We start from the raw sequence: 19,926 nt of genomic DNA, 5'->3' as shown, positions 1-19,926 counted from the left end.
ATAAATGCATTAATATGTATTACTTTTTTCTCGCATTTTTCGCTTTCGTAATTGGAGTGAAATTCGCCTACCTTTTAGCTTATGAACTTAAATTAAACTCAGAAACTTTCATGTGTCACGTCGAATTTGTTTCTGCAGTGAATCGGCAGTGAACGTAGTAGTCCTGTCGTTTAGCACACTGCAAGCTGTACAGTGCGCACTGAAACATAACATTGGTTAGTCAATAAAAGTAAGGCCCGTTGACAAAAGTGAAAACCTCGGCCCGGCCCGTTGAGGCCCACGGGCGGCCCGGCTCGTTGACAAGTATGTCAGAAAGTGCATATATACCCCTGTTCAAGTACACTCATAAATGCATTAAAATTGAATGGAGATATTTGAGCGTTTAAGACTTTCCTTAAAAACAAAAAATCATCAAGACCTATTTGTGAAAATCGCTTCGCTCTTTTACATTTAAAAAAAATCATCACGACCTATTTAAAAGCTTTCACTGCGTTAATTAACACTTAAAAACCTGATTCTACTTTTTTTGATCAAAAAAGCCACGCAAAATGTTTACTCAAGCCATAAATCCACACGTATAGTTTTATTCTCAAGCACAAAGTAGTCTCAGCACGGTGGCCAGTCAATAAGCAGAATGGGTCCAAGAGCAGAAAAATATCAGCTTTTATTAGCTAATCTGTAAATTAATTATCAGAAATGTCAATAATACCAAAGCAATTAACAATTTATGCATAATTTGAGTAATTTAATCCAGAACTTTTAAAAAGATTTAATCAAAAAACTTAATGAAATTATTCAATTCATGCATAATTTTTTCGTTTTCTTAGCAGTTTTTGACGATTCTAATAATTGTTTTTATCAATTAGCCCGTATAAACCAATATAAGTCAAAAATTTTCAGTTTTTCTGCTCTTGGACCCATTCTGCACTTGGACTATTCTGCTTATTGCTCCGCCTCCTCTCAGCACTAAGCAGTCTTATTGATCGAAAAGTCTTTTTTACTAAAACTCAAAGTTCGATTATAAATATAAGTCTATTGCATAGTAAAATATCGAAACGGTGATTCAAGACATGAACAAGTTCTTGACGTTATCACAAATCAAATATTTTGAACAAAATCAAATAATATTTCATGAAATCAACGAGCAAAGTAACATTAAAACACTGAGCAATAAATACAAACAGAATTAAACATCGTATTTTTCTTTGAGAAATTACAAATGATAAATAAAATAATAGCCGATCTGAGCTGGGGGTACTCAAAGTATTGCTATTTGCTTGATTTTATTAAATTTTTGGCAAGAGCAGAAACTGCCGTAAATTACAACGCAGTGAATCAAATTTAAAACATGATTGTTTTATGCTAAAATATGGTATGCAAAATTAGAAGTTTTAAACGAACAATGCGAATGAAGTTTAAAAATGATAGACATACGACTCTCCAGAAGTTTCAAGGAAGACTGAAGATTTTTCTACATTAACTTAGAAGTGAGCGACTGCCGTTTCTTCGTTATAAGCGTATCCATTATGGGCATTCAACATTCTATCTACTCCGGTATTAGTCGAATTCATAAATCCGTTCTCAACATTCATTCCATTTAGAGGCAAATTTTGCATAGAAAACTGGAAGCTCTGTGCTCCAGTATTCGCCAGGCGGCCATTGGTGATCACACTTTGCGTGTTGTTTCTGGTCATAGAGTTTGTATGACTCAGGGCCGGTTGGTAAACTGGGTTGTTGAAATCGTAATCTAGTCCCGACAAGGAACTGTTGCGACCATAGTTACTGGAGAACTCAGCAGAAATAGGCAAGCTTTGTTGCATCTGAGACTGCTGTCTCAACCCCCCTGGATGATGATTCGGAGGGTTTCCGACGCTCACATTTCGGCTCATATCCTGGTACCCGACACTACTCGCAATAGAGTACCTCGGATGATGCTGGAATCCATCCGAAGGTATTTGCTGCATGTTTCCGTATACGGTGTTGTGTACTTCAGGGTACAAAATGGGTCCTGCACTGCTGACTTGGGGTACACTCGTTTGTTGAATACCTTGCACAGAACCATTAGCTTGTGAGACAAGGTTAGCTTGCGGTAACCCATGAATCGCTTGCTGCTCGTTAGCATTGCTGGTCACCACATTTAGCATCTTAGAACAGTCGGCAGTCGGGTTTTCATTCGCAATCGGCTGCTGGTTCTGGACAGCTTGTTGCGTTGCAAGACTGCTTGTTGATACTACTTTGGGCAAATGAGCGTAATCATAGTTGATTTTCTCGTAGTTATCATCCTGATCTTCATATACACTAGCTTGAGTGCAATGAAACGGCCGGTGGTGCGATCCATCGTTTTCCTGCTTCACCAAAACAGGCACTGTTTCACTCCAACTTTCGCAGAAATCCGTACTGGGTGCTGGCATTTTGAGTCCACTTGGTGTCAAAATACAAGCCCCTTGTCGGCTGCTAATAGGAGAAACATTAGACACCGGGCAAATCGAAGGAGGAGGCATCGGGAATGTTCCCCCATTTTGCTGCCCCTGATGATTCGGGTTGATTTGGGCACTTGATGAGGGTGGTTGGTTCGCGAAAATAGGAGTCGACGCATTCATCTGATTTGGGACTGTTTCGTGGAAATATCGCCCAGAAGATGGATCTTGAGTCAGAACCACAGTTTGACATTGAGCTCCGTTATTTGGGGGAGAAATCATAAATGCGTGTTGGGTCTTGGCCATCACACCGGGCGACCCTCCGTTGGGATTCTGGATCCCATTTAGATGGTGCGGGTTCACGAAATTAGGGTTAACGTGCAAATTGGGGTGCTGGGCAAAGGGTATTCTGCCGTCTTGGTTTTGATGAAGCATGAACAAATTGGAAGGATTGACAATTCCCATATGGATGGGTTTTCCAGAGGGGTCAACAAGACCATTTTGAGGCATGACAGGGACGAATTCGCCCGGACGTTTCTTGGGTGCATTTTTGGAGTTGCGCACTTTCGCTTGTTTGCGGTTGTTCTTATTGCGCTGGCTGGGCATGTCTGGAAGCGCGAGAATCGGCATCACGTTCTAAACCAGATGCAAATTTAGAAATCCATGTTAATTAGCTAATTGAAATAACGGATATGTTCAAGGCATGTTCAAATTACTTTAAGCTTAGCTTTCAACTGTAGAATCTTGATGCTTCCTTGCATATGCGGAAATGAAATGACTTTGATTTTTTCAACGACCACAATTTCCAAGTCAGAAGTAGCAAAAAATAGAGATGTACCGGATTCCGGCAAATCCGGCAATTTTGGGATGTCAATCCGGATCCGAAATCCGGTAAAAAGTAACCGGATTTTACCGGATTTGTTTCGCCTAAAATTTGTTGAATTCTCAGTAAAAAAATAAGTTTGCAACTGTTTTTATTCAAGCTGTTACACAGAAATTTTACTCAATGTATAAATTATTGAAGAAGTAAAAAGTTATCATGAATCAAAACAAGCTGTTCGGAAAATTCTGGTAGAAGACGGTTTCTTCTGTCCGAGTTGACCAACCCCGACACACTGAACACTCTTTCGCTTCGTACAGATGACGGAGGTGCTGCTAAAAATTACTGAGCAAATTTCTTCAATTTTGGGAATTTTTTATTGTCCTTTCAGTATTCTAGTGGATCTGCGGACCGCGGTAGTTTTGCTTCTCCCAAATACTGCTCAAGCTCATTCTGATCTGTATTGCGTGAACTGCTTGCGGATTCTGTTTTTTCTTCCAAAAAATCCCACATGGATTTTTTCGCCGGCACAACTTCGTCGTCGTCAGATTGGGTAACTTGAGTGTCAACTATTCTAGAGTTAATTGTGAGTTTTGCATCACTCAGCATACCATCTCCAATAAATGATGATTTGAACCTCGGGTCCAAAATAGTCGCAGTTACGTACTTCGTATCCAGCGTGTAAGGAACAAAACGGGTGTCCAATGCTTCCAAGAGAGACTCTTTTATTGTTTTAATCCCTTTGTCATCTGCTGCCATCAATGTACGACGAAGTACATTGTAAGCTGGAATGACAATTGAAGTCGAACTGTCGTCTGATGACATTTCACGAGTTAACTGCTCACAAGGTTGTAACAGGTCAATAACTTTTTCAATCATGCTCCAATTTTGGGCTGTAAAGTGAGGTATGTCATGATCGGCAGCGTATTGCACTAAGACGGCTTTCTGCTCAAAAATTCTTTGCAACATGTAAAATGTTGAGTTCCATCGTGTTTGAATATCCTGGATAAGTTTCTTCACTGGTACACCAAGTTGTTGTTGTAACTCTGCAAACCGGGCTGAAGCTGTTGGCGAATGACTAAAATGCCCGACAATTTTCCGGCAGTTTTTCAAAATGTCATTGAAAAATCGCTGAGTGAGTAAACCGTCGTTGATGAAAAGTTGCTTTATTTCAACAGCTGCACTCAAATTACTGACAAACAATTAAATGAAATCCGGAATCCGGTTCTTTTTTTACCGGATGCAATCCGGATCCGGTAAATTTCGATCCGGTCACACCTCTAGCAAAAAAGAAGGTATTCCAAGCCAGACGTGGAAAAGGCGAAGTAAACGAAATACGGACAGCGATATATAGACCACAATAACAATCTTGATAAGCCCAGGCTGATTCGATTTTGTTGGTAATTATGCCGACGGGGGAGGGTACGGGATTTGAATAAGTTTTTTTACCAGACCAAATCAGATACCACAAAAAACGTTGCTGAAAATCGCATTGTTGATGCGCGTATCACACAGCAATCGCATTCTATTATAATCACTTTTATAGTCAATGTCATTTTGTCAACATCGAAGATTTTGATACTTTCAATAGGCCAAAAAAAATGCTTTCAGGTCAATTGAATTTATGTTGACGTGTGAAATAGCGTGAAAAAGTGGTTTGGGACGTGTTAACCTTAAATATACGTATGATTACCTGTATGTAGTGCAGCATGTCGCCGCCTGTTCCCCCTGCAGCTGTAGCCATACTGTGTGCCATGTCCGCCACAGTCTGTTTGTCCCTGTTCTGCACCATCCTGTCTGCCCCCAACTCCAACAACTTCACCACACACTCCACACATCCCTCTCTCACTGCGTGCATCAAAGGAGTGCACTCCTATATACATAAAACAGTGCACAAAGTGAACAAAACAAAACGAACATGAATCAAGGTAACAAGAATCAAGTGACCTAGAATTTTATGAACATAGCTAGCCAACACAGTCAATGAAAGCAAGTTAATTGAACAAACCCTAACTTTCGAATTTCCAAGAACGAAATAACTGGCCTTAAAGCTCTTTGAATTTCTAGAAACTTTTTGAATTTATGGTTGACACTTTCCCAATAAAATAAAGCCAATTTGAGAAAACTATATCAACTGATAAAATTTTTATTTCGCTGGAAAATCTGATTATTAAATTCCACATTCGAAATTAGAAGTCGATCAAGGTTTCTTCGTGACCTGTACGCTTTCGCTCTTCAATAGTGGGTTTAACCTTCCTTTTAACAAAGAACATGAACTTAACTTTTAACAAAATCAGAAGTCAAACCACGGAAAATTAAATTTGAGTCTGAATAAATTTAAAAACTTCTGAGAAAAAAAAACGAAAAAAAAAAATCATCCCGACCTAAATAAGAGTCTGAAACACGTTAGTCGACTCTAAATAAGCCTCCTCGCTCACTTTATTTGCTCGATATCACACCAAACATTTTTTAAAAAAATCTTAAAGCTGCTATTGGGATCAATTGAGCAATCTCTCTCCCCCCCCCCATTCTCGCGCGTGAATGGGGGGGGGGGGGGGGAGAGAGATTGCTCAATTGCTATAATGGAACAATATCAAAGCTCAAAAATTACATTGAAAAAAGAATCAAAACTAAGGCAACTTGGGTCGCATAAAGCGCCTTTTTTCTGTCCTAAATGGAAAAAAGCAATTTTAATATGCTGCCGAAAACAGTTTTTGATATTCAGATATAAGGCTAGAGCACCAAACCTGGTAAGTCGCTTTGCTCGATGAGGCCATGTTCGCACAAACAAAAATTTGCAAAAAAAAAAGTTTCGAAAAAAAAATCGATTTTTTTCTTTTTCAAATTTTTCTCGAAACTCGTATAAAATAAACTTCACTCGGTCAATGGATTGCGTGCTACGAATACATTAACCATGTACTTGCGTTTGCTGCCGTCGTTTTGTAGCGTTTTACCGTTTTGCTGTGGGGGGGGGGGGAGATAGCTCAATTGGTCATTACGGGGGGAGATTGCTCAATTGATCCTGCTATTGGAATCGTGAGCATAGCACGTTCTCTGAGAACCACTTCTATCATCCGTGCCCGTAGCTAGAGGTTCAGACTAAATTATCAGACCAGAAATAGTGCCTTTAGGTCTCAATGAACAGTTACACGACAGCAGTTCTCATCTCAGCTCAACCCGCAAAAGAGGTGGTCGATCACCTAGCGCGTCGAATTTCATTACAGTACGGGCAGTTTTAATCTTTTGACAAAAATGACAGTGGGGGGAAAGATAATCAGAAAATGGGCTCTTTTCCAGTTTCTCACCCCCGTAAGATTACACAAAATTAAGCTGTTCAAAAATTGTTCACACGGTACTTTGCATGAAAGTAATGTTGTAAAAATTTGTTCACCTGTTCACACTGGCACGTTCTAATGCAGTTTATAAAAAGTGATAAAACATACGTGATTTGAAATAGATTTTCTTATACTGAGTTTCAGGAAAAAGTAAAGGGGAGCCAGAAATTGATCAGACATACCTCGGCGTCCTGTGCGTCTCTGTCGGCCTTGGCATTGACCAGAATTAACACGGCCTCTGCATTGCCCACTTGTGCCGCCCAATGCAACGCAGTCCTTCCTCTTTTGTCGGCTGAAAACAAACAACTTATTAATTCTTCAAGATAGGGTCAAACAGATAGATCAAACAACCAAGTATGTGGGAGTGAAATCGAACTTTGGAAATTGACTAGATTTGAAGACTTCGCCTGAAAAAATTCCCCGCCTGCAATTATTGTTCATGCTGTCTAATTGTCATGAAAACTTGTATATTGGTTACTTACCCAATTGAAAGCGCATTTTTACCAGGGTTGGCAAAATGTAAGTTAAAAACAAAAATAACAAACTAACTGTTATTTATCGAAAAAAAAACATGTTATTTTTGTTAAATTGTTAATTAAATTAACATATCAACAAGAGTTAGGTTTCTTGAACAGAAACGTCAACTTTCCGGCTTTCTCAACACCGAGTTGAGCACGAAGCTTCCCATACGTCAGGTGAGATTTTTCGCTCTGTAGTTTGTCAAGTGAAACCGCAATTGGTTTGAAATTTTTTTTTCATCCGTTCGGGATTCGCTACAATCGTTTCGGAACAATCATGCATTATAGTTGCGTTGTGTTTTTCTAAGAATTACTCATATTTCTAAGAAATAGCTAACATCACTGTTAGAAATTATAAATAACACTAAGTTAAATTCAATGTTAAATAACAGTGTTAAAAAACATGCCAACCCTGATTTTTACGTCATATGAAACTACATAAAATCAATGATTCCACCGCAAAACTTTTATCTGGCGGCGTGCTTAAAATTGATGCATATCTCGCGGGCAAAACGGAAACTATATTTGAATAAGAATTTTGCTGCTTGATTTGCCCGCTGAAAATTGTTGTTTGATGTTAACAGACTCTTTTTACACAAGTTCTACTTTTCGACCAGACAGATATTATGTGAAGTGATAAATGGGATACCTAGGTTGACGTCGGCGCCTGCGTCTATGAGTCGTCTGAGGATGATGGAGGAATGGATGTGTTTGACTGCTGCCATGAGCGAAGTGGACCCATCTGTCTGCTGCTGATTGATCATCTCACGCGTGCTCACCCTATCAACCCAAACACTCACATCACTTCAGACAAATTAACAAATTACTACGAAGAGACCTAACTATTAGTGAAAACACTATTTAAGTAATTGCACTCTATGGTACCTAAAAAAGAAACTTCACACCCAAAAAATACTAATTCATCAATTAAGAATATGTTTCTGTACCTAAAAGTGAATTTCAATGTCGGAGGGGGAAGTAGTTTAAAAGATCTCTATTTCATTTCAATTGGGTAGGCTCGACGGAAAAAGTTCTGTCTTTGGATCGAATACTGTACCTGATCTTTTCAATACTTTCTTTGAAACTGACCTTAGCTCACTTTCGTTAAATTCTTGGAACCAGAAAAACAATTCACAATTGCAAATTCGTTCAACTCAATTTGAAATAAGAGTTCACGCTGAAAATGAATCAAGTGACTCACCGACAAACGAGGTCGAATACTCTCTCATCGGCCGTGGCGGTGGCTGTCATGACGGCGTTTCGGTTGTTCAGGTCCCCTATGGCCAGGTCGATGGAGGGGGAGCGGAGGAGGATCTGGACTGACTCGGCGTCACACAATAGTATCGCCTGATGCAACACTGTCTCGTCTAAACAGGCGCCAGAAAAATAACACATGACATGCTCAAGAGGAAACATGATTCACAATTCAACAAAGCCAGACGACAGTTGGAACAAACCTTACTCAACTCGGGTATCAGAGCAAAAAATGACAATTATATTTTGAAACTTATCAGCTTCTCAATTAATGAGAATAAATTACATCATATTAGCGCTATTCTTATAACAGGAATTTTATGATTAACACTTTTTTCAGAAAAAAATAATAGTCTATGTACTTTTATGATAAATCAAATTGACACTAAATTGAAAATTAATATTTTTGGCAACTTTCAATTTATTTAACTTGAAGCTCAAAACTTTAGATCCGCTTAAAAGTACAATTGGAGAGAAAGCTTTTTAAATCAAAAACTGCTGCAACAAAAAGTGCGAAAAAAAACTTTCAAAAACAACAAAAAACTCTACCTCATGAAAAGAAATCTATTTTGCTCACTGACGCATAAATGGTAACTGGTATCTATACTCACGTCTCGAGAGTGTTTGAGTGTTCATGTCGTATCCCCCCTGTACCAGACTGAGCAGGGTCTGTCTCCTCACTTCGGGGTCCCTGTTCTTCAAAACTAGCATGGCAGAGGTAGTATTATCCGCACCAGCCACCAACACCTGAAACACACATCGAACATATATAAATAGAAACATAGCCAACAGACAGTTGGAAAAGAGTAAAGGAACGCAAGGAAACAGAAAACAAACACTGAAAACACTGAGTTTCGAGTTTCAAAAAAAAACCTGTGAACTTAAAGCACTTTGAACTTCAAGAGCAATATTTGATTGAAACCTTTTGATAATTAAAATTAACTCCATTTGAGAAAACGAGATTTTCTGAAAATTAATATCCATTTTTGAAGTTAAGAGGTCCGATCACGTTTTTCGTGGCTTTTGCTGCTCGATAGTGAAGTCTGCCTTCCTTTTACACAGATCCGAAGCAGCGCTTCGCGAACGAAAGCGCGAAAACGACAAAAATTAGCTGTAAAAATGAAATGAGAAAAGGTACGAATAAACCTTAAAAACTTTTGCTGTGGCAGATGTAAACCTAAGACCAGGAAAATTGGAGTCCCTTGTCCTCGCATCTGCACCACGGGCCCATGAAAAATTCCAATAAAACAGCTACATATGCTAACAAGACTGCTCGTAGCAGGGCAAAGCCCTGAATGTTCCGACTGCCTTTTAAGGTTTATGGAGCAGTAATAACATTTAAAAAAATTAAATGAAATAAAACAAAATGAAAAAAAAAAAATTCTAAAATTTTAAATTTTTTATGAAAATCATCCCCCCACACGCCATATAAAGTACAAAGGGATAGAATTCGCTCCTTGTAACAAATCAATTATGGCAAGTAAGCTAAGCTAAGCTAAGCAACCAATTTGGAATTATTTCTAAGAGGGATTAACTCTCCGCTTACGCGTTAATAGCGCGAAATATATATCGCGCATTAATTGGCCCAAATTGGCCAAAATGGCACTTTAACCCCCATAACTTTACGAAAAATGGTCACAGGCGAAATATCTTTTCAAATTTGAGCTCAGGACAACAATACCTTTTGAATGATAAAAAAAATTCCGTCAAAAATGGCTAGTTAAAAAGTCGAAATTTGTCTGAAGAAAAAAAAAACCCACCCCGAGCACAAATATTCCGTTACTTTCGTATCGAAAGTCGGAACAATAAATCGCAATGCTATTCAGCAAAAATGACAACAACAATATGAACTTAAGTCACACTACTTTTTCGCGCAAGGAACTATAAAGCCCCGAACTGAGTATAAATTATGCATTTCAAAAATCTGGCGAAACAAATTGTGTTAGAAAATTTCTGAACTTGAGTTGTTTTATTCTTCCGACTTTCGTAACGAAAGTAACGGAATAATTGTGCTCGGGGTGGGTTTTTTTTCTTCAGAAAAATTTCGACTTTTTAACTAGCCATTTTTGACGAATTTTTTTAAATCATTCAAAAGGTATTGTTGTCCTGAGCTTAAATTTGAAAAGATATTTCACCTGTGATCATTTTCCGTAAAGTTATGAGGGTTTAAAGATTGCCATTTTGGCCAATTTGAGACAATTAACGCGCGATATATTTCGCGCTATTAACGCGTGAGCGGAGAGTTAATCTGCCTTAGAAATCGTTCCAAATTGGTTGAAAGAAACTATTCGTCATAATTGATTTGTTACAAGGAGCGAAATCTATCCTTTTGTTCTCATATGGCGTGTGGGGTGATGATTCTCACAAAAAATCTCAATTTTTTTTAAAAAAAATTTCATATTATTTTATTACAGTTATTTTTTTAAATGTTATTACTGCTCCATAAACCTTAAAAGTCAGTCGGAACATTCAGAACGAAAAATGATCACAGAAGAAATATCTTTTCAAATTTAAGCTCAGGACAACAATACCGTTTGAATGATAAAAAAATCCGTAAAAATGGCTAGTTTAAAAGTCGAAATTTGTCTGAAGAAAAAAACCCACCCCGAGCACATATTCCGTTACTTTCGTATCGAAAGCCGGAACAATAAATGTTTTTTTTTAGATGTTTATATAACCTCAGTAAACATTATTTTTCTGGAAACTTTCTGCGCTACTTGCAAGTAAGCGTCTGCTGACGTTTATTTTTATTTTCAATTTCTTGTAACAAAATGTTCCAAAACTCGATAAAAAGCATTATGAAACTTTACTGTAAGCAAGTATTAGATTAGATATACCTTCGCATTTGTTGTTGCACCATTGACGTTATTGTTGTTGTTTTTGAATGCGGCCAGGTGGTCCTGATTGCCCACTGCTCCCTCTTTGTTCACGAAGGTGGGAGAGAGACTGTCCCCACACTGTCTGTGCCTCTTACTCGCATTGCCTAATTCTGAGTACTCACTCCCCCCGTAGTAGTCACCCTCTGTGCCCTCTGTCATGGAACTTAAAACATGCCAGAGTTCAATACTAAGCTGTTTTTCCATTGCACTAAGCTGCTTTTTCTTTAAATTTATCTAAAGGGATAATTCAGTGTAAATGGCCGCGGGGGGGGGGGGGGGGGGGGTTAATTATCTAAATAATCGTCACCTTTTAATGTTCACAAATTGGCTCCCCGTGCATTAAATGATATCACTGCAATTTCAACACAAAGCCGAAGAAGCGCTTCGCATACACTAGCAAGAAGAAGATAAAAGCAGCTCTAGAGTTCTAAAAAGTGCAATAAGAAAAAGTAAAAATAACCTTCGAATTAGTTAGGTTCGAGTCCGAGACGTCGCCGAGTTTTTACTATGCTACGACCTAGAAATTTGGAGTCTCACGCACTAATCACTCAGCCACGGACGCTTAATAAATCACAAACACTAGCCACAAATAAAGCCGAGAACAGATGCTATGCAATTTCCAATATTACAGATCGTGATTATATTCGTGAACACTTTTATTTGCGAGTTAGATTAGAAAAAAAAGAAGGTTCGTTCTAAAACACTAGCTGCTCGTAAACACAATAACCTAGCTAAAATAGATAACTTCGATCGAACTATGAGTTTTGACGATTCCGTTGACTAAATCTTTTGGCATATCGTCAAAACAACATCCTTCAAGAGCGTTAAATAAGTTTTTGCTAGTTCCAGCAATAACAGTCCCATAAAGAAGACGAAGGAATTGCTGAGGAGATTCTTAAAGGTCACCTGTTCTGAAATTTCTTGGATTTTACTTACCCCATTTCGTAGTTTCCGGCCGGGTCATCACGGCGTCGCTTGCGACCGAAGTTACCCTTGATTATCTCGAGCCATCCAGCGGGGTAGAACGTCTTTTTCACCACCGTCTTCGTTCCCCTCGAACCCTTGATCACCAAAACTACCAGCAAGGCGATCACAAACAAAGAGGCCAAACCCACTCCTATGACCGTAACTGTACTCGTGCCTTGGCTCTCTTTATCCACGAACGGTGAACGAGTTGTCGATTCCGAAGTTCTAGTCTCTATGCACTCATAGTAACCTAGTCTGTCGACGCATTGAAAGCTTCGATTTACCACCACTCCTCCGACGAAATGGGTTCGATTCCCGCACGGGTCCACCTCACATTCATTTCTCACGTCGATGTCACAAAAGTCGCCGCCAACTCCACCGTCGCACTCACAATAGGAAAAGTAGCCTGAAATGTTTGCAGCGATAAAACTAAAACTTTCGCTCAACCTTTTTTTCGTTCACGTATGGAGAATTTCATAAATGTACAACTATCAAGATAAACGTTTTCGACTGCAATGAAATGGTAAAATAATTTAGAACCTCCAATTTAGTATAAAAATCTGTTTTCAGATTTTGAAAAAGAAATGATAAGGTACGTTTCTCGCTAAAAATAGAAAGTAAATTGACGAATATTTCACAATAAAGCATCATCATTGCGCGTTGCGTAAGTAAAACAGCCCATTGTTCAGGATTCAATTTGAAAATAATTGAGACAGTTTAAGAATACCACTATTTTAAGTTTAAAATATCAAACTTGTTTGTTTTAATATTTCAATTTATACATGAACGTTTCAGAAGAGGCGGAGCTAGGCATTGAAACCGACTTCAAATCAAAGAATCGTAAATTCGACATCCTCGGGATAAAATTTGTCAAAATTTCATTTATAGATCAAGATAATTCTTTTCATCTCCATAATTTTGACAATTTGCCAGTTAAACAATCCGAAGTTGTTTGCAGACCGTTCCACAAAAGACGATGCAAATTTGAAGAACCTATCCATCGTCTGTAACTTACTCCATTCCTACGTCATATAACTAACTTCTTTTACGAGAATTAAGAGTTGACGAAGCTAGACCACATTCTGAAAACATTTTGAGGAAGGAAATATACCCCAAGATAGCTTCAAATTTAAAAGCATACACTTCGTTGACTTTTTAATCGAATATCCAACGCAATTTGTCGGTCAAAAATTGCTGCTCGGCTTATCGGTCGAACATATTCAAACATCTTGACCCAGGAAAAAAATCTCCGCGCAAACCAACTTGACATGTCGAGTGAAATTTTGCAGAATTATTAACAAGGCTTTTAAAGAAAACTCCTCCGCGGGATTCGAACCATCGACCTCTTTAAACACCAAAATAAGATACTTGAAGCTTTGCAATATTACATAAGCTTCTTTTTAAAAGAATGATAAAAGTTTCTCTATTTACAAATATTTGCGCTTGGTTTAAGTAAGGCACAGTTAATGATGCAAATCTATAATAACCCTCTTGTCATAATCCCTTGAAACTAAACTGAAACAATGAAAACAAAGTGGGGGAATAGTACTGACGATTGTGGTATTTGGGAGTGTCAAGTGGTTCCATCATGCAGGTGCCTGGTCCCTGACACACGTGGTTATGGTCGCACATCTCCAGACATGAACAGTCCTTACAGCCATAACCAGTCGGACATGCGCAGCGAAAGTCTGAAATGAATTCAGATCAGTCAACTAAGTTCACACCCATAACAATTTTTTAAAGGAAATCGACCTCCTTTTGATGATTTGGTATCAAATCGTTCAATAAATCAACGTGCTTATCTATAAAAATAGAATAAAGACTATTCAAATTGTTCACTTCAAGAATTTCAAGTTATAAACATTTGAAAAAAATCTTCCGTAAAATCTAACAGACGCCAGTTTAACCAATAAACAGCAACTAGAAACTAATAGAAAAATGTTTTCGAAATTCTGTAACTAGCTACTTTTTTTTTGGGGGGGGAGGGGTTGTGTCTATATTTAGGCAGGTGAGTGTGCATAACATCAAGCGAATTCATTGTTTGATAAGAGTCAGGAACAAAAAACTTCAGGCCAAACGAGATTTGAATGTACAAGAAAACATCAATCAAACTTCTACAAACCGTCTCCAGCTAAAGCAGTGCACAACCCATTGTTCTTGCACGTGTCTTTATTCAAACACACGTCATTTGTCTCGTTGCAGAACTTCCCCTTGAATCCGTCTTTGCATCTACACTCAGAAGTGTCTGCAATCCACGACTCATTGGCTACACTTTTAACGCAGTCTAGAGTCCCCAAGGGGTCACATTGGGCCAATTTTGGGTCACACAAGTTCAAAGCAGCAGAACAGTCGCTGAAAGAAAGTTCGTTCAGCATAATTGGATAAAATGTATGTTTTTGTTGTTCTCAGGACCAGGGACGAATCCAAGATATTTGGTTGGAGGGGAAAGGCGCATTTTTAAACCTTAGGAAAATCTACTTTTTTGAAGTATCCAAAATGACTTGAAAAGCTTGCCCAAAATATCAAAGAGGGCTTATTTGTGAAAAAAATCTGCGCTACCGGAGAAAATTTGAAAAAATATAAAACAAAAAGTTCATTTGATCTGATTCGATTCCGTTCGAATCTTTAAAAGCAAAATAAAGTCGGACATCATCAATAAATAATCCTTAAATAACAAACACTTACTAATCCCCCTTCTTTCCAACTGCGCAGTGACATTTGGACCCCAAGGCAGTCATGTTACAAGTAGATCCATATGCCCCCCGTCGCCCATGCCCACACCTCTCATTCGGACACCACTCGCTTGTCTGGACCTCAGGAGCTGAGAGATCCAGGGCACATTCCGGTTCCAAAGGGGCAGCCAGAGATAGGCAGAGGAAAAGTGAGTTGATGGGGTTCTTTTCAGCTAGTGGGCTGCATTTTAGGTCTTTGTTTTGAGGACATCGCGGGGTGATCTGGTCGCATTTGGCCCCCAAGAAGCCATCGAAACATTCGCACCTAAAATATATCGTCACATTTTAGGCAAGATTTAACTGACCTTTTTAGATTTATTTTTAATAGAGCTTTAATAGATTAAACAGAATTTTGAAATAAAACCAGTAAAACATATACAAAAGTTTTTGGGATTCTCAATATGCTACGCAAAAATCATGTTAGGGGGCAACGAATAAGGAAAATAGAGCGGATATTTCAGCACATTCTACTGCTTTGAATCTTCAAAAGCGCGAATTAAATTCATGACGAACCTGTAGCTGTCTTTGTCGTTCACACACATTCCATATTTGCACACGCTCGCCCCTTCGATGCTGCAAAAATCATCAACTCTTTCGCAAAACTGTCCACTGAAACCTTCGGGACACTTGCACTCAAAACCGAATTCGTCTTCAGCTAAATCACCATCGGCTTTAAATTTATCGACACAAGTGCCACCGTTATTGCATATTTTGCTGCCTGATATTTGTGAGTAGAGTTTACACGTGTATAAGGACCGGTCTTCCACGTCTGGCTTGGAGCAATCATGTCCAGTCATGCCCTGGTGGCATTTGCACTTCAACTGTCCAGGGGATTCCACGATACAGGATCCTCTATGCCTGCAAAAGCTGTCCGGACATGTTTGCTCAACAATCTAAACAGAAGCACCTGTCAGAAGAAAAAATAACACAAAAAATTCATTTAATCAGTAAATTCTTGAAACTGTCCAAAAAACTCCTGCGAGCTCAAATGCTATTAGTGGCTATCTAAAGAGACGAAATTACACAGAGTAACAGAACAGTCCTTTCAAGAGCGATTACAGGAAACCCAGGAGAGGTTTATAGCAAATTTTTCCTCAGATACATTTTAACCCTTGATTATTTCTAGATTAATACAACTTGATTAATATTCTATCCTTGTTGAAAAAACAAAAACAAATTGATTGAAATGTTATTGGATGCTCTGTACTTCGATTTGATTACGCAGCAAATTACCTCGCATCGTTCTCCAGTGAAACCTTCGCGGCAATGACATTGCACACCAAAAACAAAAACGTCAGTTTCATTGACCACTCGTGACCTCGAGCCCACGTGACCAGCTCCATTCACAGGTAGAGGGGTACAATATCCCTCATTTTCACACACATAAACATCTAGGACACCATTTTGTAGAATGACATCTGACTCCCCGTAAACAATTTGTTTACTCAAACAGGGGTTCACGGCATACTGGCATCTACTGCCGTAGAAACCCGGTTTACAAAAACAGTCAACCACAAACTCTCCGTTTTGCAGTTCCGATTTACATTTTTGAGTAGTTTGTTTTGCGCAATACGAGAAGCTGAACTTTGACTGTTCCCAAGTTGTGTTGCAGGGATCCAATAGTTTCTCGCAATTCTTCCCTTCGAAACCAAACTCGCATTTACACTCGTAGCTGTTAAGTCGATCGATACATTGACCTCCGTTGACGCAAGGATTTGACGTCTCGATTCTGGATCCATTCTCTGCTTTTATTTCGTGAATTTGTTCACACTCGTTTATTTCGTCCGAGCAGTCGTGTCCTTGGAAGCCAGGCAGACAAACGCAGAAGTACTGATCCACGCCATTAAGACACTCGGCGCCGTTTTTACAAGGGTCTAAAAAACTAGTATTTGAAAAACTATCATTTAAAAGACTACGTATCACGTATCAGCGCGAGGTTTAGATTGATTCTTATAACCGATTGAAATTAAATTTGGCGAATCTACTCAATTCTGTTATTTTGATCAACGAAATTTGTATAAGAAAAACTTTGTTCGGAGCGCCTCTGATTCCAACAGCAAAATTACTTTTTTTTTGAATTATGCAATAGTGGCATAGAGCTCGAACAAGTTCAAGTTGCGACAATGAGAAATCAATGCTAGTTCCATTGCGGCTTTAAAATAAGAAAAATAACTCCAGGGATGAAATGAACGGATTTTTTTAATCTTTCTGCAATTTTTCTACAACTGCTATAGATTCACCGTTTAAGTTTTGACAAAAATGGATGAAACTGTTGTTTAGAATATAGCCGGATAAAAAACCGTAAAGGGTTTCAAGGCGTTGTTTGGCCAGTTAATTAGAGAGCGTCAGAGAAGTGTTCTTAATGCCAAAAACAGCAGAAGCACGTACATTAAAGTACTTCGGACTTAAAGTAATCATAGGAAATCTAAGGCACTGGGCATGGCCCTCATAAAAGCTTCAATTCACAAAAAAAAGTAATACAAAAACTACTCAATTACAAAATAACAACTAATTCAAATTTTGGCATTTTAATTTTAAAAAGTAGCTAAATTTTCAGTCAACTTCTGCCAGAGAGCTTAAATTTTTAGCTCTTTCCTTCTGAAGTGAAACCTATATGCGGGTCTAGCTTAGATCCTTAGTTTTCCAACAATAAAGTTAAGTCCAAAATTTGAAAATGTTTTGGCTGTTTATCGGGATTTTTCGGCACTAAGAACACCTCTCTGACGCCCTCCAGTTAAATGGCCAAATAACGCCTTGAAAACTTTTTACGGCATTTTAATAAGCTATATTTAGAAAATAGTTTCATCCATTAAGTCAGAAACGAGGAGAAAAAATTGTTTTTTCTTTCATCGCAAGAAAATTAAAAGTTGTAACTTCTATGACACATGACTGTAGTTAAAACTAGATTTTATTCAAGTAAAATCAGTTCAATTAACAAAAATTTAGACAAAAGCGTCAACTTCCTTTTTTTACAGCCATAAAAATAACTTGGAACCTGATCTAAACTATATTTTATGATTGGATAAATTAAATGTTTTACCAATGTAAAGTATTTAATATTAACCAATCATGATCCATCTAACTAACAACCCACTTATTTGTAAGTGCTGAAGTTACTTGTAATTTCAGCACCAGAGAGATTTGAATTTAACTTAGAAATTAGTTGGACTCTCCCGAGCACTTCAGCAGCCGCAATAAACCAGTATACCCTAGATCTATTGAGCCTAGCAGAGACTAGTTAAACAACCTGAGACTAGATAGTATAAGAGTAAGATTAGGATCGGTATTAGACTAAGAAGTTGCACGAATCTATCCGGCCGAAAATAAGATAGCGTGACGAGCAGACGGTGTACCCTATCCGAAATTACTCTATGAGTTATACACCCCAGTCATAACTCATCTGGTGCGACCATAAGTCTCGAACAAGACCTTACTAGATTAGAATTAACCAAAATTAGATTAGAAATTAGACAAAAACATTTACAAAATGTTATACGACAATAATTTAATTGAAATGTCTCTCCGACTCAATAGATCAGAGCCAATATTCCGAACCATAATAGAACTACCCGGAATTGGAAGAAGACATCGAACCAAAGACGACATACGACAAAGTAGAAACTTGCCGTATAGTTATATGATAGTTCGGCAAAAGCCAGAACAAACTTTTATATTTCGAATACTACTTGCAATGAATTTAGATTTCCATTTGCAAACATAAAACCTTGAAGTAAATCTTCAAAATCATTTCAGGCGCTAAACAAATTAATATTATACAATAACGATTGATAAAAAGATCTAAGATCGTTTTCCTAAAACTCTGCAGTATTATACAAAACATGTTTGAAGAATATTTATTGGAAAATAAAAATAAAAATTAGTAGCATGACAATAAATGGTTAGTAATCATAAATCATCCTGTTGTTCCAGCTTCATCACCTAAAACATAACAGCAATCATAAACCCACTAATATCATCAAAACACTAAATCTTTCCTTTACACAAATTTAAAACTTTATTAAAATTTAAAGTCACTTAATTTAAAATCAGATCATCAAGGCTTATCCTTGGATCTTAAATCATTTTCTACTTAATTAAATTTTAAATTTGATCATCAAGGCTTATCCTTGGATCAAACAGAACAACTTTGTTCTCCCCCACCCACTTAATTAGTGTCTAACGACCTCAAACGTCGATTCACTACCCAACCCTTTCTAAAAACCCAAGACTAATAGAAATTTTTAAACAAAACTAATCATTCAAATTAGGATAAACAGTGAAGAACTTCGGTTATTCATCCTTCACTTGACCCCTCCTCTTACCAGACCCAGGATAAATCTTAGACTTAGTAAGTTTAAAATAGTATCTAACGAACTACTCGCGTTCTAATTATACCTGAACCTTGTGGATCGATTTACTATTCTCCAACCCTTGAACACAATCACTACCCCTAAGTAAGATTAAGTAAGTTAACACCTTAGCTTATACTAGTCACGAGAAAGTAAAAATCATTCTTCGGAATCGATATACTTTTCTCTCCAACCCTGAACAATTAGACCCAGGTTAAGCTAACCAAAAAATCGTAAGAACTAACAGTTTAAGTCAATAGAAATCATTTAACAACCTTTTGCATCCGTCATTCTAAACCTTATGTCATTTAAAAACCTAGGAAATAAACAAACAATCATTTTACACAATTGTGAAATAGATAACAAAAAATACGACCTTGTAATCACACCTCATACACAAACAGTTGGATACATTCGAACAAAACGACAAACACTAAAGAGAAAAATAATAACTAAACAAAGACAAATAACACGAAAAAGATTTTCAAAAAATCGAAACGCATTTTCAGAATCAGAAACCAACAGTTTAGACGAACTTTACAAATTAAAAGAATCAATAGATAAAAATTACCCACAACACGATCAATTATATTTTTCTGACTCAGAAACAACTTCAAATTCATCACAAAGAGGAAAAAGAAGAATAAAAAAGCAGT

At 37.8% G+C, this 19,926-nt stretch overlaps 1 protein-coding gene across 1 annotated transcript in view; it reads right to left on the bottom strand.

The window, feature by feature from the left end:
- Positions 1-923: 923 nt before the first annotated feature.
- LOC134853846 (neurogenic locus notch homolog protein 1-like) overlaps positions 924-19,926 on the bottom strand; it is a 60,807-nt gene continuing 41,804 nt past the window's right edge. Inside the window, exons 12-24 of the mRNA XM_063869789.1 lie at positions 16,155-16,795; positions 15,435-15,814; positions 14,875-15,186; positions 14,312-14,541; positions 13,743-13,877; positions 12,160-12,595; positions 11,182-11,386; positions 8,956-9,091; positions 8,292-8,457; positions 7,740-7,870; positions 6,755-6,864; positions 4,931-5,110; positions 924-3,053 (exon numbers count right to left, since the gene is read on the bottom strand). Coding sequence (XP_063725859.1) covers positions 1,482-3,053; positions 4,931-5,110; positions 6,755-6,864; positions 7,740-7,870; positions 8,292-8,457; positions 8,956-9,091; positions 11,182-11,386; positions 12,160-12,595; positions 13,743-13,877; positions 14,312-14,541; positions 14,875-15,186; positions 15,435-15,814; positions 16,155-16,795 — 4,634 coding nt within the window. The 3' untranslated portion in view covers positions 924-1,481. The remainder of the gene's footprint in view (positions 3,054-4,930; positions 5,111-6,754; positions 6,865-7,739; positions 7,871-8,291; positions 8,458-8,955; positions 9,092-11,181; positions 11,387-12,159; positions 12,596-13,742; positions 13,878-14,311; positions 14,542-14,874; positions 15,187-15,434; positions 15,815-16,154; positions 16,796-19,926) is intronic.

This window comes from Symsagittifera roscoffensis, chromosome 9 (assembly GCF_963678635.1).
Source record: "Symsagittifera roscoffensis chromosome 9, txSymRosc1.1, whole genome shotgun sequence".
NCBI classification, from domain to species: Eukaryota; Metazoa; Xenacoelomorpha; order Acoela; family Convolutidae; genus Symsagittifera; species Symsagittifera roscoffensis.
This window is presented reverse-complemented; position numbering and strand designations above follow the sequence as displayed.